Source organism: Enhydra lutris, unplaced genomic scaffold, assembly GCF_002288905.1.
Source record: "Enhydra lutris kenyoni isolate GAN:26980312 unplaced genomic scaffold, ASM228890v2 scaffoldscaffold8, whole genome shotgun sequence".
Lineage (NCBI taxonomy): Eukaryota > Metazoa > Chordata > Mammalia > Carnivora > Mustelidae > Enhydra > Enhydra lutris.
Genome location: NW_019154092.1, coordinates 1,667,149 through 1,689,874, shown reverse-complemented (window position 1 = coordinate 1,689,874; position 22,726 = coordinate 1,667,149). Strand labels below are relative to the sequence as shown.

The following is a 22,726-nucleotide window of genomic DNA, read 5'->3' as shown; positions in this document are numbered from 1 at the left end:
AAAGTTTTTGTTTCAATCCTGATTAAGGAAAAAAAAATCAGTAATACTGCAAAAGAAGTTTCTTCAAATAAAAAAAAAATCAATACTTAAGTTTTCTAAGAATAAAATAAATGCTCAGCTCTGTTTAAGTTATATGACACAACATGTCCACTTGGCACTGACAAAACAGACGAAAACCTGAAATACTGCTTCTGAGTTAAGACTTCCCTGGGGGGGGGGGGGCGAAGACCACAAACAAAAGACCCACGTGTCATCATTCTGACCTTCCCCTCCCTTGGTGTGTGCAGGGCTGGGAGGGGACGAGGGAGGCTGGGGGGACCACAAGCGCCCACAGCAGACCAGATCCCTGGTGCTCCCTCCTTCCCGGCGGGGCTGTGCTCCCCACTCTGGGAACCTGGCTTGGCAGGCCAGGAGCAGCCAGGCGCATCTGGAAAGAGGAGTCCTCCCAGTTGTGACCAGGGAGGAGCCAATGAGAAACCTGCGCCATTCACCCGGGACACACTTGGAGGTGGCCAATGCCCTGGGTCCACCCGGGGTCTCACGTGCAGTGCCCTGCTGCCCCAGGCGCCCGCCTGGCATCTTTGGTCTGGCTTTGGCTCACGCCTGTGGCCTCTGGTCCTGCCCCCACCCAATGGGGCCAGGATAAGAGCTGCCCCACTTCCCAGGTCCTCTTCTCTTTGGTGAGGTCTCTTCCCTAGGCCTCCTTCAGAGATCCGGGCCATCCCACTGCCTTTGCGAGCAGGACATAAATAACCCATCCACACCCCCCAGCACAGTCCCACAGCCTCCAGGACAGACTGACTGCAAGCAGCACGGGGGACTCGGAGCCCTGGGAAAGCACTGTGAGGGGGGCACCTGCCTGCCCATCGCCACTGGTCAGGTCCTAAGGCATCTGAGGGGGAAGGGTATGGGATGGGGCGGGGGGTGGGGCCCGATGGCCTGCAGCTCCTAGCTTCTCTGTGGAGTGCTGGTCTCTGGCTCTGAGAGGCCAGAGGGCACATCCCCTGCCCCCTGGGCCCCACCCTTCAGTAGGTCTTGGGGGTCCCTGAGGAAGACCACCATGACTGTGATGTTGTCATGGGAGCCCCGCTCCCGGGCTGCGGCCACCAGCTCCTCAGCCACCTGTAGCCCGCCACCCTGCTGCCTGACCAGGTGGCTCTGGACGAGGCCGGCGACCTCCTGGTGGGGGACGACATCGAAGAAGCCATCACAGGCCAGTAGCAGGTAGTCCTCGGAGCCGGTCAGCTCCTGAGAGGCTGAGTCCGCCTCGCCTGACACATAGGGCTTCTGGAAGACATCCCCTGGGCATGGGAGAGAAGGGCCTCAAGTCAGAGGGCCAGGCTGCCCACTGCTGAGTGCCATCCCGCCAGGCCCCGGCCACCCTCCTCTGACACCCATGCTCAATGGTGAAAATTTGACACTCACGCGGTGCTAAAGGCTATGAAGAAAACAAGAGGGCGACATGGCAGAATTATCCTGGTGTCCCAGTGGGCAGAGTCACAGCCCAGGTGGGCCAGAGGTCAACTTGACCAACAGCCTCTTCCCTTCCAGTGGAGCTGGGCCCAGAGTCGGAGAGAGGGTGGTGGCTGAGGGAGAAGACCTCACCTTTCCTTCCTTATACTCAGGTCTGTAGCTTCCCTTTCCCTCAGGACCCTCTCCCTGGGACCCCACATCCAATCCTCTAGCAAGTTCTGTTGGCTTTACTTTCAAAGTGTTACTGGAAGCCACGGCCTCCTCCTTACACCTTGCCCAGGCCCACGGGTCCCGTCCTTCCACACCTGCCCTCCAAGGGCACACCAGCCCCCACCACTTTCTGCCATTGAACTGCCTGGGGTGTCCTGCTCTGTGGAAGGAGCCTCTGCTTGGAGAGGCCCACCCGGCCACCTCCCCACTGCGGTGTGTACAGATGCCCAATGGCGGCAGCAGCAGTAGGGAGAAGGGCTCTAAGCCGGCACATGCGAGGTGGCCGGGAGGGACGGGTGTCACATTGTGGGGTTCAGCAGGAACAGAGCGGCATCTAAGTACCCAAGGGGAGAGGTGTGGGGTGTGGCGGCCAAGCCCTAGTCTGAGGCCCAGCAGCAGCAGGATGCTGACAAAACAGGACTGTGGAAGAGGATTCTCCCTTTATTTTTTTTAAGATGGAGAAAAGAATCAGCATGAACAGGGAGAGGACAATCGATAATCCTCATTGATGGAATATTTGAAAACGACCTTCCAGCACATACAGTAGCTATCCAAGGGTTTCCTAGTAGGTTTTTCTGGGAAAATGTTTTAATAAGAAGATAACCGCATACCACTTAAACTGGGATTACTTGTGTGAGATGGAAGACCTTGAGGTGTTTGCTCATGCACTAAATTCACCAGAGGTCTCTCAGTCCGATTCCACGGCCCCACAGATCACAGGTGCTGTATTTCTCAGCAGAGGATGCTGCTGTTCCTGACAGCTGGGTGACCCTCGGGCCACAGACGAAAGGCCTTGGTCTCCCACCCTCCTGCCTCCTTACCGATGGCTCTGGACACGGCCAGGGTCCCGTTGACTCTCCAGCAGTCCATGTGAGACACGAAGCCACCCAGTGCCTCGATGCGCTCCTTCTCGTCCTGTGGGGGACAGCCAGAGTAGGCGCTGGGGCAGGGTCCCCGGCGAGGCCACATCAGTCAAGATGCACTGGTTCCCGAGACAGTGCTGGGAGCCGTGGCCCGGGAACGACGCCCAGAGGAGGCATTAGGAGAATGGTGATGGACCTCGAAGAACCTGCACGTCCTCCTCCAGCTGCAGGAAGGGCCACCTCAGCCACAGTGCAGCCACGGTCACAGATCCTCGCTGCCTCACGTTTCACTCTGGGATACTGTCTCCTCCTTGCTAGCCACTGGGGCGACAGCAAGCCTGTGCTATGTGTGACCACCTGGCAGGCCTGGATGCAACCTGAACTAGGCCTTGTCCTTTCTCGAAGTCCCTCTGCCTCTATCACACCCCCCCGGAAATGAAAGCAGTACCACCATGATAGACACTGGGGTACCAGCTTCTTTAGCTGGGAGCTTCCCATGCCCCATGGGACAGTGTCTACTGGAGATCCCAGTCCCCTCTCTCTGGGACCACAGAAGTGGGCCCTTCCTCTAGGTCTCTGTGCAGATCTAGACCTACTGCAGGGCCGGAGGGGGGGGTGGACACCAATAGCAAAGGCTGGGCCTCCCATGTAGTTCCCTGAAGATGAGGGCAGCAGTGGGACCTGGAATGTTTGCAGGAGCCCTGACCTGCCTGCACGGCTCTCTCTGGGCCTGAGAACCCGCTGTGGTGTGAGCAGTTCCAGAAAAAGGCAAAAAGGAGCATGAACACAGGCAGGGAAGGAGGAGGAAGGAATAAGCAGGTGGAGGGGGAAGAGAGATTCAGAAGGGTCTGGGGAGAGGCAGGTGGATACGCAGGCTGGCTGGGGGGCTGTGCTCTTTGCCATGGTGCCACATAGTGGGGCTCAGGGGGGCTCGGGAAATGCTGCCTGGAAAAGTCCCCGCTGGGCCACAGAGGTGGTGTAGCTTGACAGTGAGCTTGCGGGGATGCAGGCAGGCAGGAACCCAGAGGCTTGAATCTAGTCCTGACTTAGACCGCATTTCACCTGACTGCCCGTCTCAGGGTAGGATGGTCCAACGGGGAGCAGACACCAAATGCCCCAGAGCTGTGGTGACGGTGGAGGGACATAGCATAGCTGCCATTTCTCAGCTGTGTGCTCTGGACAAGTTACTTAACCTCTCTGAGCCTCAGTCCTCTCCTCCATATGATGAGAAGAGCATATGTAGGAGGGGAGGCCCAGGAATGCTGTCATTCCTGGCTGTTTTGGTGATCGCTGCCTGACACTCCCTGCAGTGCTTTCCAAATCTAGAAACCACAAAAGGACAGCTCCGTTCAGTTACATAAAAACCAAAGTGTCTACAAGGCAAAAAGCCCCTAAACATAGACAAAGCAGGGGGCTATTTGCAAATCACCCTGTAGACAAGGAGCTGACCTACAAACTGATAAGAACAACAGCAACAGCCCAGGAGACCCGTGAGCCAAGGACAAGAAGGGCTCTCCAGAAAGGCAATGTAAATGACCTCCCGTGTTGGAGAAGATGCTCAGGCTCAGTCCATTAAGACAAACATAAACCCAACAGCCGCTTTCCTTCCCCTCAGACTGGCAGGAGCCTGTGGTTCAGTGCGACTGTGGGCAAAGGGACTCCCGTGGACACACAGCCCGAGGCGAGCAATGTGGCAACCATGCCAGGACCACCATTGAAAACATTCCAACCCCTCCATCCCACTTCTAGGACGCTGCTCTATTAACGTGCTGGACCCTGAGCCATGAAATACAGTACTGAGTCATCTGCCGCTGTGTTGCTGTTAGCATGAAGACACCGAGGAAGCCTCCACATCCACGGACAGGACTGGGGAAGACTGGAGCTCCACGGAGCCCTACAGGCGGGTGGGGGCGCTTCCCATGCTGACGTGGAATGCCCTGGAACACCCATCCACGTGGGGAAAGCCAAGTGGGGACAGGGCATACGGGCGTTCCCCAGTAGCCAACTCCCTGCTTCCCTATATAAGGAGACAGACTAGACACCTGTGAGATGGGGGTCCATGGAGGAAGACCATCCTCATGTCCGGGTGAGGACCCCAAGGTTCAGACAGTTGGTGACCTCAGGATCTTAGCACAGCCTCTACCCAACCAAGACCCAAGCCTGGTTCCTTCTGACCCCAGCTCAGCATTACCTCCTCCCTTGAACTCTCTCCTCCCATAGCCCAAGTGGCTGGCTGGCCCTTGCCATATGCATGAAGTGTAGGATTCCGCCCTCTGACCCCCCTTCCTGGGCTGCCTGCTGGGCAGAGGGCCCAGCTCTCCCCCACAGCTCTAGGCTCCGTGTCACTGTGGTAAGAAGGGCTTACTTGGGACTCTCGGCTGTGAGCTTTCAGGGACCACCCCCAAACTCCGGTCACTCAAGTCACAAGAGCCCTCCCTCTGGGGGAACACCAGGAGTTCCCTTGGAAGGTGGTCCAGGGCCCCTCTTACTTCGATGACCATCTGCCATCCTGCGCAGTGCAGTGTGATGGGGGCTGGGGATGTCCCAGGCCCAGAGGGAGGGGGCCCTTACCTGTCGCTCAGGTCTGTGCGGCTCCATCAGCTTCACCACCTGTCCCTGCTGCACTAGGATGACCTGGGAGTCCCCGAGCCAGGCGATGTGCAGGGTCTTTCCTGCGATGAGTGCACACACCCCCGTGGTGCCGCTCTGGAGCCGCTGCCAGGAGAGAGGGGCGTGGTGGGCCGGGCGCCAGCTCGGAGGGCTCACACCCAGCCAGACGGACCGACTCCTGGAACAGTGCTCAGCCAGAAAGAAGGAAAGGACTGCTGAAGCACACAAGGACATGAGGCGTCTCCGCTGCACGACGGGAGAGCAGAGCCTGTGTGGTCTCGTCTGCACACAGCTCTAGAAAACAGGAGCTCTAGTATCTGTAATGTCTGAAAGCAGATGAGTGCTCTTCTGGGGAGCATGTGGGCAGGAGGGTGGGGTAACGAAGGACAGAAGAAAACTCTTCAGGGGTGGTGGCTGGGTCTGTAACCGGGCGGAGGGTTACACAGCTGTAGACAAATGCCAAAACCTATCCAACTGCACACTTTACTTGTTACTGAACTGACGGTATGTTGTATGCTGGCAATATGTGTAATCTGTCATGTGGATTACATCTCCACAAAGCTACCTTAAAATAACAGCAACCTGATCTGAGAGCCTACTTCAGAGAATCATTACCCTGGGAGGTGGCCCAGGGTGACAGAGGCCATGGGGGCTGAGGCCTGTCCCTTTTTCATGGGGCTGCCACTTAGGTCTAGATGCTATATGGTTTTCTGGTAAGATGCAAAGTCTGCCTTTGCTGATTTCCACTGGGGTCTGTGCTCAGAGCGCCTGATGACAGCGAATCCCCTACCAAGTCTCCTGATAAGCCATGTCAACAGGGGCGGGTCCTTTAAGCTCTCTGCGCCTCAGTTTCCCAATGTCTAAAATGGACACCATTTTATTAGCTCCCTGGCAGGGCTGCTGGGAGGGCCCCATGAGGTTCTGTGGGTAAGGTCCAGTGGGTGGCAAGTTCATAGAGGAGGTGTTGGATGTGTTCTTTCAGAAACAAGGGCCAGATCCCTACATGGCTTCAGTTCCTGAGGAAAGAATACACACAGTGAGGGGCGCCTGGGTGGCTCAGTGGGTTAAGCCTCTGCCTTCGGCTCAGGTCATGTTCCCACGATCCTGGGATCAAGCCCCACATCGGGCTCTCTGCTCAGCAGGGAGCCTGCTTCCCTTCCTCTCTCTCTGCCTGCCTCTCTGCCTAATTGTGAATTGTGATCTCTGTCTGTCAAATAAATAAAATCTTAAAAAAAAAAAAAGAGTACACACAGTGGGCACCAGCAGCCTGCCAAGACCCTGCCCAGGTGAGTGGGAGCAGGGTGGGGGGTTTGTGTGTATTTTTTTTTTTATATTTTATTTATTTATAAATAAATAAACCCCCCAGGTGCCCCAGGGGGTTGTGTGTATTAATCATGGGCTTTATTTTCTATATCTTCTTTTCTAAAAAAAAAAAATTTTTTTTAAATTTTCAAGACTTTTAAGAAATTTCTACATACAACCTGGGGCTCAAACTCACAACTCTGAGATCAAGTGTCCCCAGCACTTCCGACAGCCAGCCGGGCACCCCTCTAATCTGATGTTCTGAGAAACTGGGGTACTTGCTAATTGTGGACAGAGTTCCTCTCCCAGGACAGGCTGGTCCTAGAGATAGCAAAGGTCCCCCCACCCTGAGCGCACAAACTTCACGCACGAGCCAGTTGGCCTGAACCTGTGTCCTCAGTCACATCCTCTGTCTCTCAAGCCAGGCCCTTTTTCCTGGCCTGGATGGCAGCAGGTGGCCCTGATTAGAGCCCAGAGCCCAAACGGGTTATTCAAACTTCAACCCTCCACTTGCCATGACCTGCCTTGCCCTGCTTCGCCTAGGCCTCCGTGTGAGGCCACTGGGAAGGATCTGCCACAGGGCGCTCCCTCCCCCTGCCTGCAGATCAACCCTGGGGCGGGGCCTCTCTGATGTGAACGACTGCGGACTGCATGCTGTGTGTGAGGCCCGTTAACTGGTTCTCACCTCTCGCTTGGCTTTCCGGAGAAACATCTCGTCGGTGCACCGGAAGGCTTCTCTGAGGGCTCTGGCGGGGTCCGTGGGCAGCTCGGGCTGGCGGGCAACATTGGTGTGCACGTGCACGGCAGCATAGCGGGCGGCATCCACCCCTCCGTGACCATCAAACACGGCAAAGTAGGCTCGGTCCATGGGGTCCTGGTGGGGAGTGCCGCGGGAGTCACACTGCCCTCGCCCCGACCCAGGCTGTCACCTAGCTGGATGCTCTGGTCTGCGGGGTGGAGCCTAGGCACTGACTGGGGTGGGACTGGAAGAATCAGCATGGCCTTGGCCATCAGCACTGGAAAAGGACAAGCCTCTGGAGCCTCGGTTCACTTTCTGTAATGAGCTGCTGGAGCATAAAATGAGGGAAGGGGTGCCAGGTGGCTCCCAGCGCCTGAGACAAGGCAGGGCTCAGCAACTGTTGAGTCTGGGGCGGGTGTGACTCCTGGGCTCCCCGCTCCCCCGTTCTAACAGGCTTGGGCAGATCATTCCCTTTCCTCAGTCTGTCAGCTGGGAAAGCAAGGTGGCTGGTGGTTGCTCTGGCCCAGAAGTGCTGGGCCCACGAATCAGGCCTCTGCTCCCCCCAGTGGTGTGCTTGGGGGGCACAGCTACAGGCATCACTCCTGCCTTGGCTCTGGCTGGCAGCTCCGCTCAGAACCCTGGCTGGCCCCCACCCCTGATGTGAGGCGTCCTCGGCTGTTCTGGCTGTTCCGACTGGCGCCTGGGAGGAGGAGCACTGGAGGTGAAGCACTCACCGACAGGCCGAAGAGCTGGTTGAAGGCGGGAAGGCACACGTGCCGGTCCTCCATCTTGCGACGGGTATTCCGGATGGCATGCATGGAGACCCGCCACGGCCCCGGAGGGGCCTGCGCAGTCAAGGGCACCTGCTTCTGCCACTGGCTGCACACTTCCCAGAGCCGGTTAAAGAAGGTGTGTGCCAGGCCCTTGGCATCCAGCACTGCTAGGCACAAAGGAGGACCGTTAGGGAGGCACCGATGCAGGCCAGCTGGGCTCCAATCGCTCTGCCTGCCCCCCCTTTCCCCGTGGCCCCTGGAGCTCTTCAGACGGTGCCCACCACAGGCCTGCACGCCCCCAACCCCCAGCCCCCCAGCCCCAGGGGTATTCCGAGCACCCTAGCCTGTGTATGACAGCCTGTGTCATCAGTACTGGGCAATGTCTGCATTGGACAACATGCTCAGGAAGGAGCCTCCTGACCCAGAGTGAGCAGCTCCACTCATGGGACCCCTCCCCAAGGAAACAGCCAGAAACGCAAAGGTAATTTCAGGACAAAGCTTAAAATCATTTACAATGGCACGTTAATTAGAAGCCATACGTATCCAGCGACAGAGTAAATGACGGCCCAGTCTCTTGATGAAGAATTAAGCTGCTATTAAACATGATTTTCACAACTAAACACACAATGGACACATGGATCAGCAACTGCACCCCTGGGGATTGAGCCCAGAGAAATTAAGACACCGTGCGCACAAAACCCTGGGTGCCCCCGTGTTCACAGCAGCTCACCTGCAATGGGCAAAAACTGGAAATGGCCCAGATGATTTTCAACCCGAGAGCAAGTAAACTTCGGTATATCGTGCCACAGAATACTACTCACGGAAGGAAGGAAGGAAGGAAGGAAGGAAGGAAAGAAGGGAGGAGCGAACTCCTGGCACGTTATAGAAACTCAGATCAATTTCCAGAGAATGATGCAGAGAGAAAAAAGCCTATCCCCAAAAATTACATACTCTAGAATTCCATTTCTAGGCATTCTTGAAATGATGAAATTATGGAAGCAGAGAAGATTAATGGTTGTCAGGGTTGGGGACAGGAGCATGGGGCATTAGGGTAGCCACAAAGGACAACATGAGGGATCCTTGTAGAATTAAACTGTTCCGTATCTTGACGATGTCAAGATCCTGGTCGTGATGGTTTACTAGTTTTTTAAGACCTTACCATTGGGGGAAACTGGGTAAAAGACACATGGAACCCCTGTTATTTCTTACGACAGCATGCGAGCCTACGGTTGTTGCCAAGTTTAATGGGAAAAAATTAAAGGGTAAAACTAAAATGGACTTCTAAAGAGTGTGTGATTGTGTAGAATGCTTATGTCACAATTATCAAGGAAAAAAACATCAAGGAAAAAAATGTCACAGCAAAGAAGGAGAACAGAAAATCCCACACATGGTTTGATCACGAGGACCCAAAAAAGCCTTCAACGGCCTGGACCAGAAAACTAAAGGCAGGAAAAGCATACAATCAAAATGGCAGCAGTGGGTGTCTGCAGGTGGTGGTTTGACAGCGGATGTTTTTTTCTTAAGATTTTTTTGGTGTTTTCTCAATTTTCCAGGACAAGTGTTAGCCCCAGGTGATGGTTTCAGAATATGTCCATAAATTCTGTAACGCTCGATTGGGAGCCTGGTTCCTCCCCGTGGGCGTGGGCCTTAGGGACCTGCTCCTAAGAAACAGAATCAACCGGAAATGACCATGAACTGCTTCCTGAGAGGCACTGTGGCTCCCACCTGGCACATTCTCTCTCCCTCCCTGTCTCTGTCTCTGTCTCTCTTTCTCCATCTCCCTGGTGAATCACTGGCCCTGAGGAGAGCAGCCGTCACGGCAGGAGGACACTTAAGCAGCCCTGTGGAGGGTCCATGTGGGGAGGGGCTGAGGCCTCCTGCCAATAGCTAAGTGGCCAAACCCCTTGGAAATGGAACCTCTGCTCCACTGGCCACAAGCCCAGGGCCACAATCTCATGACAGACACTGGGCCAGAACGACCAGCTCAGCGGCTCCCAAATTCCAGACCCACAGAAACTATGGGATAATATATGTTGGTTTTAAGCCACTAAATTTTGGGGGGAATTCATTACAAAACAGGTAACAGCCCCTACAACACACACACACACACACACACACACACACACACACACACACACCCCAAATCCTACCTAAACCTGCCTTTTAAAGAAAAGCTTAACAAGGAACTAACAAGGAACAGGTCCCAAGGAATCCTTGGGTGGTAAGCCTCAGAGGCTCAGGTCATTTCCACACACAAAATGCTCCTGGGACTCTTGCTGGCCCAGGTGCATGCAGCAGGCACAGGTGAATTGGAGCCGGTCACCTCAGAGGGGGATCAAGGGCAGACTTTGAGGAGAGTCACCAGACACATTTGAAGGACTTGGAGGGGGGAGGTGTCGGAGAAGGAAGAGCTCCTGTCCAAAGGCGGAGGCTGCAGAAGAAAAAGGTAGGGGGGCGCCTGGGTGGCTCAGTGGGTTAAGCATCTGCCTTCGGCTCAGGTCATGATCCCAGGGGTCCTGGGATCGAGCCCTGCATCGGGCTCCGTGCTCAGCAGGGAGCCTGTATCTCCCTCTCCTATTCCTCCTGCTTGTGTACCCTCTCTCACTGTCTCACTCTCTGTCAAATAAATAAATAAAATCTTAAAAAAAAAAAAAGGGGGGGGGGAGAGGCCAGGGAAGGCACAAGAGGCCACAGAAGACATGTCTGAGGGAATCCACATGTGAAAGTGGGGGGTGGGGGGCAGGTGTGTCTAGTACTAGCCATTGTGGGCACACCCAGGACACAGGCACCATTCAGGTGTTTGGCAAGAAGTGGGAGACCAGCCAGGCTGGCCTGAGGGGCTGTGGGAACAGGAAGGCTCAGCTCTGGGAAGACATGTCCACATGTGCTCGGCCCAGTGAATCCCCTGCCAAAAAGTCAGAGACCCCTCGTTCAGCTGGACTGCACAGCGCTGTCTCCCTAGCCTTCTCCTCTTCCTCTCTGTAGACAGTTACGTTCAGACGAACATCTGGGCTCCTGGGCTCCTTCCCTCTCCCTCTGGGATCTGCTTCTTTTTTTTAAGATTTTATTTATTTATTTGTCAGAGGGAGAGAACGCAGAAGGGGAGGGGCAGGCAGAGGGAAAAGCAGACTCCCCACTGAGCAGGGAGCCCGATGTGGGGCTTGATCCCAGGACCCCAGGATCATGACCTGAGCCAAAGGCAGATGCTTAATCAACTGAGCCACCCAGATGCCCCCGGGCTCTGCTTTTATTAGGCCTGAGACACCCGGCGAGGCACAGGGCACCATGTACTCTCCTGCCTTAGGTCGTGCAACCATTTCCATCAACACATTTGAACTTGAATTTCAGCTTCAGCAAAGGCAATTACCACTGACAATGATAAGCAATGGATAAGCCATGGGCCAATTGGCTGGCTCACGGACTCCTGATGCCGCTGGCAGGACACACCTGCTTTCCCCGCTGAGGGCCTCATCCTGGCGCCCACAGGACCAGCTCACTGGAGCGGGGCCAGCTGGTGTTTCCACATGACCCAGCCCTGGGGGGTTTAGTCATACCTCTGGCGTTGAGCAGGGGTGCTCATAACACCTGCCGGGAAGCCCATTTTCCAAGAAGGGCTTCAAGATGATAGATTTTCGTATGTTCTGCCCCAGTGACAGGGAGAGCTGATCAGGGTCCCAGAGCCAGGGCCTGAATGGAGGGCCAGGGCAGGCTGTGAGTTCCCACCCCAGGGGCCATCCCCCCTTCCCTGGCCTGCAGGAGCCCCGTGTAGGGCCTTCCCGCCAGCAGGTGGTGCTGGTTTCCCGCCGGGACTCTGGGGTGGGGCACTCCCTTTGTGGGGCTCTGCGGAGGACAAAGGCTGCCTGTCACTGTGGGCTACTGTCTCCCGCACCTCCCAGGCAGGAATGTGAGGCCATGCTGGGATGGAATGTGGGCAGGGAGCCACGGAAGGGGCGTGGGGGGGTGGGGGGGAGATGAGAATTCGGCATATGCTGAAGCAAGGGGCCGCGTGCATTTATCTTCTTTCTCCCCCAGCCTGTTCCTTGTTTTGCCCTCAACACTCACACTCAGGCTCAACTCCAAGTAACACAGATAACAAATACGAGACAAGATAGAAGTAACCATATGCAATATATAAAGAGACTAAATTCATAAAGACAGAAGTAATCATAAGCAATATATAAAGGAGCAAATCAACAAATTATACAGGAGTTCCCCCTAGCCACGATTTCGCCTTCCCAGGTTTCAGGTACCGGCAGTCAACTGTGGTCTGGAAACGGGGTCATCAGAGGGTACTGTCAGAAGGTTAACAGCAAGGGCACCTGGGTGGCTCAGGCAGTTAAGCGACCGCCTTTGGCTCAGGTCATGATCCTGGAGTCCAGGGATGGAGTCCCGCAGCAGGCTCCCCATTCAGTGGGGAGTCTGCTTCTTCCTCTGACCCTCCCTTCTCATGTTCTCTATCTCTCAATCTCTCTCTCTCAAATAAATAAAAAAATCTTTAAAAAAAAAAAAAGGGGAGAAGGTCAACAGTAGCCCAGTGCTACACTGTGATGCCTATGTCACTCACCTTACTCCATCCTACCGCGCAGGCATCTCACGTCATCACCAGAAGAAGGGTGAGTACAGACCAAGATATTTAGAGAGAGAGAGGACCACCTTCATGTAACTTTTACTACAGTGTATTATTATCACTCTTCTATTTTAGTATCAGTTGCTACTCTCTTACTGTGCTTAGTCTATAAATTAAAATTTATCAGAGGTGTGCATGTATAGGAAAAAATGCAGCATATACAGAGGGTCTGGTGCGATCCGCAGTTTCAGGCATTCCCTGGGGGTCTTAAAATGAACCCCCCCCTCGGATGAGGTGACGGGGGGGGGGTTTTCACCGTATTAATTCCCAATTTCATTAATTCCTTCACTGTATCAAGAAAGTGAAACGAAGACATGCAAAGAGCGAGCCCTGATTTTTTTATGATGAGGTTCACTGCCCATTTCTGGGTTCCCCAGGTGGTGTGGGGTGGCTGGGGGCATGCCACACTAACCAGTGCCCCAGGAGGAGGTAGACCGACGGGCCCCTCCCCAAGCTAGCTCTCCAGACGCAGTGGAGTCTCCACCTGTCAGGGTCCTGAGTTGGATCAGGTCGGGCAACCGGCCCAAATGCAGGCATTTTCTGCCAGCTGGACCCTGAGGCCGCCCCCAGGAGCCCCACACATGTCACCCTCCTGGCTCCTCCTGGCTCCTACGCCACCCTGGGGCAGTGTCAGCTGAGGCAGAAGAGCAAGTGGGCGACTGAGCTGCCACCTCAGCTTCCTCCCATGTAGAATGGGAAAAGCATTATTCATCTCCTGAGCGGTTCCGAAGCTCAGGGAGACAGCGGCCGCGCTCCCCCTGCCGACCTGAGGCTGGAGCGAGCGCTCTCTCTGCATCTAGGTGGCCATCAGGAGCACGTGTAGACGCTGCCCTTCCATGGCCCTCAGCCATGTGCTGCCTATGACTACCTCCAGCAACAGGAAGGGCGGTGGCGGCCAGGTGAGCCCTGACAGCTCCGGAACTGGCATTCCCCCATCTCCCACCCCATCCCGTCCTTTGTCTGGTGGGTGAGTCTGTCGCCTGCTAAGCGTCCCAGCCAGAAAGGGAAGAGAACTCACAGGTCACAGGGGCCTTCTCTTCCTCGTCGTCATCTTCCTCCTCCTCCTGCCCCGGCAACTTCCTGAATTCAGAAAGGTCTGTCTGTAGCAGCTGGGAAACTGCCTCGTGGGCCAGAGATGAAGCAAGTGGTGGTGAGGCGCCCCTGCAGACCGGAACAAGGAGTGAGGCAGGGCTGGCACCTTGGCAGAAGCTAAGACCCCAGTGCTTCCCCGAATGCTCTAGATGGAGACCTTCCCACTCAGGGACGCCCATCTGGAGGGAGTGATGACCGCCTGTGCCACAACGTGCGGCGGCAAGCGGCAGGTCGACCTCTGGGCCTCGGGGAGTTGGATGGACACCAGCTTGATGCCATTTACCAGGTCCTGGGCTACAGCAAGCATGGGTTGGGGCTGTGGGGGGCTGCACAAACTGCCCGGTGTCCAGGCTGATGACGGCTCCCAGCCACCAACCCCAGTTGGTGGCCCTCTAGCACTTCAGGAGTCTTTAGGGGTTGAATTATGTCCCTCAAAGTTCTTATGTTAAAGTTCTAGCTGCCAGGGCCTCAGAATGTGACCTGATTTGGAAATAGATGCGATTAGTTACGGTGAGGTCATATAGAAGGGTGGGTCCCTAATCCAGGAACCCTGGTGTCTTTATGAAAAGCCTGAGCTCAGTGGGGCCGTGGGGCTGTCAGGATGGACCAAGCCAGCTCACCCTGACCTTCATGCTCAGGGACCCGGGTCCCCAAACTGCAGGAGTGAGTAAGAGTCACTAATTCTGCTTGACTCTAGCAAGCAGACCCTTGCGGAGGGGAGGTGGGGGGGATGGTGTGCTAGGGTTGAGCTGACCACAGAGCTGACACCCCCCAGACACAGATGCATACAGGGAGAACTGTGTGTGAAGATGAAGGCAGCACTGGGGTGATGAGCCAGAAAGTACCAGAAGGAACCAGCCCTACTGACACCCTGATCTTGGCCTTCCAGACTCCCAAGCACTGAGATGATACATTTTTGTGTTTGAGCTGCTCGGCCTGCAGTGCTTCCCACACCACAGCCACAGAAAGCCTTCCCTGGCTCCCCTGCACAGAAGGAGTCCATTCCTCTGCTGTCCCCGTACCACTAGATGCATCCTGATCCCGGAATCTGCCTCCTCACCAGTGGGAACCCGTCACAGGCCAGACGATGTGTGTTCGCCTTTGTGTGTCTGTCCTCGAGGGCTGGGGGTCCACGCCCAGGGCAACCAGTGCTTCTCTGCGGGGCAGACACACCTGGTTTTCCCCTGAGTGCAAGGACATCCCAACAGCCATGCAAATGGGTCACTTCTCTTTGGGGGCTGGGCATCCACGGTGTGTCTATAGATAGTCTTAGGAACCTACAGGGATGAATCTGTGGTTTTTTTAAAATGAGAGGGTGACTCAGGGGAGAGGTCTCTGGAACTACCTTTGAGAAACAACCAGCCAAGACATGAGAAATGAGTTCCGCTGCCATTTGGGGATTTCCTGCTAACCACTGGGTTTTCCTTTCTCGCAGCAGGGAGAAGCGGTGCTGTTTTCTTTGCTTCTGGGGGGTGGTGCCTCGGCTTCCTGCAGGCCCGAAAGGCCACCGGGGCGGGGAAGCAGCTTCCGGCCTGGGGACACAGACAATGCCTGGCCTCAGGCCATAGGCCTTGTTTCCTGGATGTGCCCGCCCAGGGGTTCCCCCCTAGCCTGCCCCCCCCCCCCGCCCCCGCAACATTCTCCAATGGTCAGGGCTCCTAAAGACTCCAGATGATGCCGCAGTAAACAGAAGGTGTGTGCAAGGCCAGGTACCCAAGAAACATTCCAGTTCCACCTGCTTTGGGGTTTTCAAGTTTGCAGCCTAGCAACCGAGTTGAAAATGCAGAGGAATAATTACAGCCTGAGGTGTGCACTGCTCAGGGATCTGAGATGGGACACAGAACTGCTGACAATGAGGGGGAAGATAGGACGTAAATCACTGCACCCTTGAACTTGGTGATCTGACTTCCCAACAGTCTCATGAAGGACACCATCTACAATTTGAAAAAACACCAGGCACCACTCTGCCTGGGGACCCCGACACTCAGGGGCCTCCACACCAGCCACAGGGATGGGAAGGAGAGGGACAGGAGCCCCCAGGAAGCTGCCAGGAACGTCCATGGGGGTGCTCCTGACAGGCAGACTCAGAGCAGACAACGTGCGCTCGCATACGTGAACACTGTGTCTACATGGGGAAGAAATACTAGCAAAGAACAAAAGGAACCAAAAATAAATCCATCAAGATGAGTAGGATATACATGACTTTAAAATATAATGTTTTAAAGGTGTGTGTGTTTTTTTTTAAAGATTTTATTCATTTATTTGACAGAGAGAGATCACAAGCAGGCAGAGAAGCAGGCAGAGAGAGAGGAGGAAGCAGGCTCCCTGCTGAGCAGATAGCCCCATGCGGGGCTCGATCCCAGGACCCTGAGATCATGACCTGAGCCAAAGGCAGCGGCTTAACCCACTGAGCCACCCAGGCGCCCCTTAAAGGTGTTTTAAGATGGGTTCGTTAGGAGGCTGATGGGGGCCATGACCCTTGGCCTCTCTTGCCCTCATGGGTAATGGTCTCAGACTGCTCTGGCATCCTGCTAATTAATGGGGTACCTGCTTGACACCTGAGCCTGGGCCTGCTACAGGGCCCCACGGGGCCCCACGTCATGTCAAGCAAGTTCTGCTTTTCTTCTACCCGTAGCCTGAGATAGCTGCCCTCCAACATAACTAAAACCTGCTCGCCCCCAAGGCCCTGCACCCTGTGGACCCCAACAGTCAGACCCCTGACTTCTCCAGCTCAGGCCCCTCCCTGGGCAGGAGAGCTGGTCACCGGCTACCCTCCTCTTTTTCACCAGCTTCCATCTCCACTGCCGTGGAGCAAAACAAGCCCAGCCTTCTGGGATCCCGCCCCTCTGGCCCCATCCCTCCTCTGTGCCCTCTCTTCCCCCGACCAGCGTATTGATGGCTCACCCTGGTGCCCCTCCCAGGCCCGGCCCTAGAGCTTGTCCCTCTTCTGACTCTGAGCCAGCAGCCTGTGGTTCTCCTGTGTCTGGGCTCGCATGCATGCAGGGCTAGCATGGGAGCCAATCTTGCTGGGCCTGCGTTTCTTCCCACCACCCCTAAAGACCCCACAGGAGGCCTAGTGGCTGCTGGTAGGACAGACCCTGTGCGACCCTGGGCCCTGAGGAAGGCAGAGCCCCGGGAGCCCTCCCCTCCCCCGCATGCAGCAACCCGGGCCTATTCTGTTGCATCTACTTGCCTTATGCCCCCTCCAAAATATTTCTTCAAAGCAGAACAAAATAGGCCAGTGACACCCTCCACACAAGCCACACCCTAAAGTGGCACGGTCACTGGGCATGTCCGCCTGAGCTCAGTGGGGCCATGGGGCTGTCAGGATGGACCAAGCCAGCTCACCCCGACCTTCATGCTCAGAGACCCGGGTCCCCACACTGCAGGGGTGAGTAAGAGTCATTAATTCTGCTTGACTCTAGCAAGCAGGCCCTTGGCAGGGGCGGAGGGAGATAGTGCGCCAGAGTTGAGCTGACCAGCCCACAGGAAGCGCGCTTGGGGACACTCAAATGCCAGGATGCTGAGGCTGGGGGCGTGGTCTGAATCAGGGGTGTGGGCCGGGCCCCTGGGGAGGGATGAGGCTCATGCAGACTTGGTATGGGCTGCTAGCCTTTACTGTCTATGTGTTTCTCCCTTCTAATCTGCTCAGCCTGTTGTGTCTCATCTCCGTGTTCCAGCTGCCTGGCCTGTGAATATCGGACAGCACCATCACCTCTTGGGTCATCGTGACTAGGGGCACATGGCCTGGCCCTGCCCACCCTGAGGCCTCGGCCGGGCTCTTAACCCCCCAGTCTCTGGCTCCCCATCTGTGAAATGAGACAGAAACAGGACTGACTGCACCTGTCATGGGTTGGACTGTGTTCCCCCAAAAGAGATGTTGAAGTCCTAACCTGCTCAGAATATGACCTTACGTGGAATTAGGGTCTTTGCAGGTGTAAGAGGAGGTCCCCAATGGAGCAGGGTGTCCCTACAAGATGAGAAGAGACCCAGACAGGGAGGGAACGCCACGGGAAGACACAGATGCACAGGGCAGACACCATGTGACAGTGAAGGCTGGGCTGCAGTGATGCCGCTACAGGCCAAAGAACCCCAAGGAAGGACTGCTGGCAGCACCAGCAACTAAGAGAAAGGCCTGGAACCAATGCCCCACAGCCTTTGTTTGAGAGAGCTCGACTCTGCCGACACCCTAATCCCTGACTTCTGGCCTCCAGAACTATGAAACAGTACGTATCTATTGTTCCAAGCCACCCAGACCGGGCTGCTTCGTGACAGCAGCCCTGGGGAAGCAATGCAGCTCCGTCACAGGGATGTCATTAGGCAGCACAATTGGCACAGGGCAGGGCGTGCGGGGTGAGTGGCAGCTGTAGTCCAGTTTGGCAGGTGGCCCATGCCAAGACCCTTGCTCCTGGCCCCCGTGCTGTCCCCACCTGGCAGGCTTGTCACCTACCTGCTGCTCAGGAAGCCCAGTGCCAGGTCAGCCAGCTCGCCCTCCACCTCCTCCTGGCTCAGCACTGTCCCTGGGAGCTTCCATGGCGCAGGGTTCTCTGGGCTCAGTGGAGCTGGGAAGTCGCAGAGGAAGGCGTCCAGGAAGCCTGGGATCTCCTCTGCCGGCTGGCTGCTCTGCTGGGGGGCTCCAGAGGCCATGCCCAGAGCATCCCGGGGCGGGGGGGGGGGGCTCTGCTGGGATTCCGGATGGTCTTCGCTCTGAGGAGAGACGTGAGGGTCAGAAGACACAGGGGGATCAGTGCTCTTACCCCACAGTGCGGAGTGCGTGGTGCCTTGCTTTCTCTCCTTCACCTGGAGGCATCATGCAGCAAGTGTCACACCAAGCCTGGGGCCTCAAAGCGGAAGGGCAGGGCTACTGGGCCTCACAGAGAGTTCAGGGGACCCAAGTAAGGGGGAGCAACAAGCCTAGCTGGTGTCCTGACACAGTTCCAAGAGGGGCACTCGGAAGCCCAAGAGAAGTGGCTTCAGGAGACAGAGCTGGGATAAGAGGCCACATGGATGCCTTGAAGGAAAAGTGACAGAGAAGGCAGGGATGTTCCTGGTAGGAGATGGCTGCCATGGCCAAAGGCAGGCAGGAGGTGGACACCGGGGCCAGGCCATTGAGGCAGGAAAACACAGAAGGTAAATGGATTCAACCTGACCCTGGGAGCTCGACAGACAGAAGGTGAGGAGGTGATGCCATCACGTCTGTGAGCCCAGTGGCGAGAAGGGATGCCTGTCAAGGGACGAAAAAGAAGGGCCTGGATGGTGCTGGGGCTGGTCCGGGATGTTTTGGATGTGGACCAGAGGGGGAGTAGGAAGAGGCCACAGAGGCTACAGGGCACCTCAGGGTGTGAGCAGGAGAGAAGCGAGGAAAGGGGGACACCTGTGATGTGTCCTCTCTAACAGGAAGAGTCCTGGGCCTCTGAGACCCAGCTGAAGGAGAGGCACCAGGGACAGCCCAGGCCAATGACCCCACTGCTGTGGGCACTGGATTCCCCCTCTCAGGCTCTTCATGCCCTGTCCTCAGGAAGGCCAAGGGCTTACTAGCTACCAGGACCTGTGCATTGCCCATTAACAACCCTGGGAGCCAGGATGAGCCCCCATTTCACAGACAGAAACACTGAGGCTGGGAGATGATGGGGTCCAGGAGGGGTTCTGGAGCCCATACTCATCACCATCCCACCCAGCTCTTCTCCTACAAGGGCCTTACTCACAGCGGGCTCTCGCCATATCCACCTCCCCAAGGTGGGCCTCCAGCTCCTCTCCCCCAGCTCAGGGCCTCCATGTACCACCAGCCTACCCTCTTCCTTCACTCTGCCTCCCAGGGTTCAGGAGCCAGCGAAGGCCTGTGTGTCAGACTCCTGCATGGCCCACCGCCTCTTATGTTCAGCCCTCCAGACCCAAATGGTCCCAGAGCATCTCTCTTCTGGCATACACCCTCCCCCATTTGCTCTCTAGGCCCTACTTCCTACCTCACACCCTCGTGTGCAACCCCCTGGCCACCAATACCAAGCACAGGCCCTTGTCTAGCTCACTCCCCTCTGAGCCTTCCCAGGGCTGGGGCACCCCCAGGGCCTCCACAACACCCAGGTGGGAAGCTTACTTTGGGAGCAGAACCAGAATGAACTCGAGGGTCCAATCCCAAGTTGTAGGCAGAGAATTCGGGGAGCAATTTCACGGCCCATCCCCTCCCTGAGGCCTTCCCGGTTCTGACGAGTACAGGCAGGGAGAAGGCATGGCAGACTCTTCTGGAATTCCTCATGCCTACAAACATTACCAGAGGGCAGCGGTGACAGGGGTTGGAAATTGGAGGCTGGAGGGACCTGCCACCGAGAGGGGGGGTGAGAGCCCGCTCAGCACCCACACCCGTGGGCACGGCTGCCCTTGTCTAGAGCCACTAACTCAGCACAAGTCTGTGGCAGAATAAAGAGGGGAAAAAAAAAACACAAGAAGAGCATGGGGTGAAGGGGAAAGGGAGTTAGTTAAGTGTCTAATCTGGAAAAGACTTGCAAGGACAAGGGAGGGGGGAGTAAGTAAAACAAAACAAAACAAAACAGAACAGAACAGAACAGAACAAAACTAACCCCAAGCCCACAAAACCTCTCTCCTTCAGAGACTTGTCAAAGTTGACTTTTTAAAGCAGACACAGAAATAATACAGAAATTAGGGCACTTATGATGGAAGGTTATGGGGACGGATTTAAAATCATCACTCTCACCCACCTTTACTTATCAGTAAAAGTAAATACAATGCAGACCCGGGTCACAAAAGGCAAACAGGTAAAAAAGATAAAGAGATAAAGCAGCAGGAATCAGGACAAGAGCAGGTTGGACACCCGAGTCATAACCACGAGGGGAAGACTTTGTAAAATGGGGAGATCAGAAAAGGCTGGGAGCCTCGTGGGGGGCTGGTGAGGGCCGCCTGGGGAGCGAGCAGGCCGGCCGAGCTGCTGAGTGAGAACCAAGCCAGGGAAAAACAAGAAGATGGCGAGAATTTCCCAGCAGGCTCCCACAGCCTCCGGCAGAGAAAGAGGCCAAGCCACCTACCTCCTCTGCTTGCGAACAGCTCTGGCCTGTTGCTTAGGGGAGAAATGTGAATAATGCAGGCCTGGTCCCAAGCAACAGCCGGGGCTCCAGGGTCAGGGAAATGCTGTCTGGGTCCCTATGAGCCCAGAAACAATACTCTGCAGGGCTTGGAATCTTTGACAGTGCCCCCTCCTGTAAGCGTATGATTAAGACCTCAGTGAGAGGAGGGCTAGCTCACTGACCTCCCCAGAGTGCACAGGAGGGCCGTGTTTGAGAAAGCCTGGCCCCTGGCGTAAAGCACAGAATACAAGACCCTTCGCCTGTGACCTTACTTGCTGGTGGCATCAGCTCAGCATTTTGGAATGCAGGTACCCAGGGCCATCCTGCCTGCTGAGGACCAAACATGCTGGTTTCTGCATCAGCAGGCGGAGGCGCGGGGCAAGGAGAGGAACCAGGATGTGGCTCTCCTTCTCTAGGGTCCCGCTGGGGTTAAAGATAAGAGTAAGTTCCTTCCTCGCCCTTCTTTTTTTCCCAAGAAACTCTGAATCTGTCACATAAGCCATAAAGAGAGGAGCAAAACAATCCCCTCTCCCAGGAGCCCGGGGCCTACAGATAGAGGCAGGAAAAAGGCAGGGGGCTGTCCTGTGGTCCCGAGCTCTTGCTGGCCCAATGGGGGCAGAGCGGGCAGAGAGCAGGATGAGGTGGTGGGAGGTGAGGCAGAGCTGGGGCAAGGTGTCCAGCTGGATGCAGTGCTGAGCAGGGCTGGGGAGGGGGACTTGCCTGTGAGTCTGGGTTAGTCATCAAGACAAGGAGGGGCCAGGGGAGGCACACTGGGCTGCCAGGCCCCTTGTCACCTGCCTCCACCAGACTGGCCAAACGTGGCGCATGGACCATGGCCTTCCGGCTCCCGGAATGCTGCCGCCCTGCACAGCCCATCAGCCGGCAGCCAAGGCAGCGGGAATAACGACAATCCCAGCTAGCACCCGCCAGCAGCCCCCCGCTGCCCGCACCCATGGCACTCTCCCTGCTACTCCTCTTCCCCACTCCCAGCAACCTGCTGTCATTCTCCCCAGGTAGGGGTCATGACAGGTGGGGGCTACCAGTGGGGAGAGAGAGCAAAAGAACCAAGTGACTCGTTCGAAGTCCCTCGATGGGGTTCACGCTGGGGGCTCACCCACCCACCCCTCGCTGGGTCACCAGCCTGGGAATTCAGTCTCTCATGGCCTCTTCTTCCATCTCTGTGCCCATCACCCTGTTCCAGCCCCTCACCTCCCTACTTCTGTGATTTGCCTTGTCGAATCCCACTTTGGCCCCACCCCTACCCCAGACCCTCTGAGCCAAGCCCTGCTGAACTGCGACACCTTTGGGGTCCAGCGCACTGCCTTCCATGTGCTCGATCCCAAAGAAAAAAATATTTATTTTCCTCTAGTTTATCGGTTTTGACTCATAAACTCAACTAACGCATATTTGTACAACTGGCTTTTTCTTGATTAAAAAAAATTTTATTTATTTTAGAGAGAGAGGGAGCATAAGCAGGTGGAAGGGCAGAGGGGGAGAGAGAATCCTCAAGCAGCCTCCCAGCTAAGGGCAGAGTCCAACCCAGGGCTCGATCCCAGGTCTGAGCTCATGACCCGAGCTGAAATCCAGAGTCGGCCGCTTAACCAACTGAGGCACCCAGGCGCCAACTGCCTTTTTCTAGATGGTACAGACAAAATACTTGTTGAGAGTCCTGCTCAACTTCAGAACCCAGGAGTAAGGCAGAAGACAGCAATCCTTAAAACTGTGTCATCGTTACAACAGTATTGCCTTCTTTATTAAAAGCTTTTCTGTAAATGGAGAATCTTGTTTATTCCTAAGTAACCACTGCGAAGAATATGGTGTCAATTTTCCAGATCTTTTCCTACACATATATCTTTTTTTCTTAAAAAATGTAGCTAAAATACACGTGACATACAGTTTATTGTTCTGCCCGTTTTCCCCTCTCCAGTTCTGGGGCATTAGGTACATTCACATTGTTGGGG

At 55.7% G+C, this 22,726-nt stretch overlaps 1 protein-coding gene across 2 annotated transcripts; it reads right to left on the bottom strand.

Moving 5' to 3' along the window:
- Positions 1 to 65: 65 nt before the first annotated feature.
- LOC111142440 (protein phosphatase, Mg2+/Mn2+ dependent 1F) lies at positions 66 to 22,186 on the bottom strand. 2 transcript variants are annotated; one of them, XM_022495574.1, is made up of 7 exons: positions 18,140 to 22,186; positions 13,616 to 13,758; positions 7,932 to 8,134; positions 7,144 to 7,332; positions 5,118 to 5,261; positions 2,505 to 2,598; positions 66 to 1,301 (listed from the first exon to the last, which is right to left on the bottom strand). In XM_022495574.1, the coding sequence occupies exons 1-7, from the start codon at positions 18,334 to 18,336 to the stop codon at positions 949 to 951; spliced, it is 1,323 nt and encodes a 440-aa protein (XP_022351282.1). In that variant the 5' UTR covers positions 18,337 to 22,186; the 3' UTR covers positions 66 to 948. The 2 variants fall into 2 exon arrangements, with proteins under 2 accessions (XP_022351282.1, XP_022351283.1); XM_022495575.1 differs by lacking the exon at positions 18,140 to 22,186 and adding an exon at positions 15,035 to 15,211 and having other exon boundaries at positions 7,932 to 8,137.
- Positions 22,187 to 22,726: the final 540 nt, after the last annotated feature.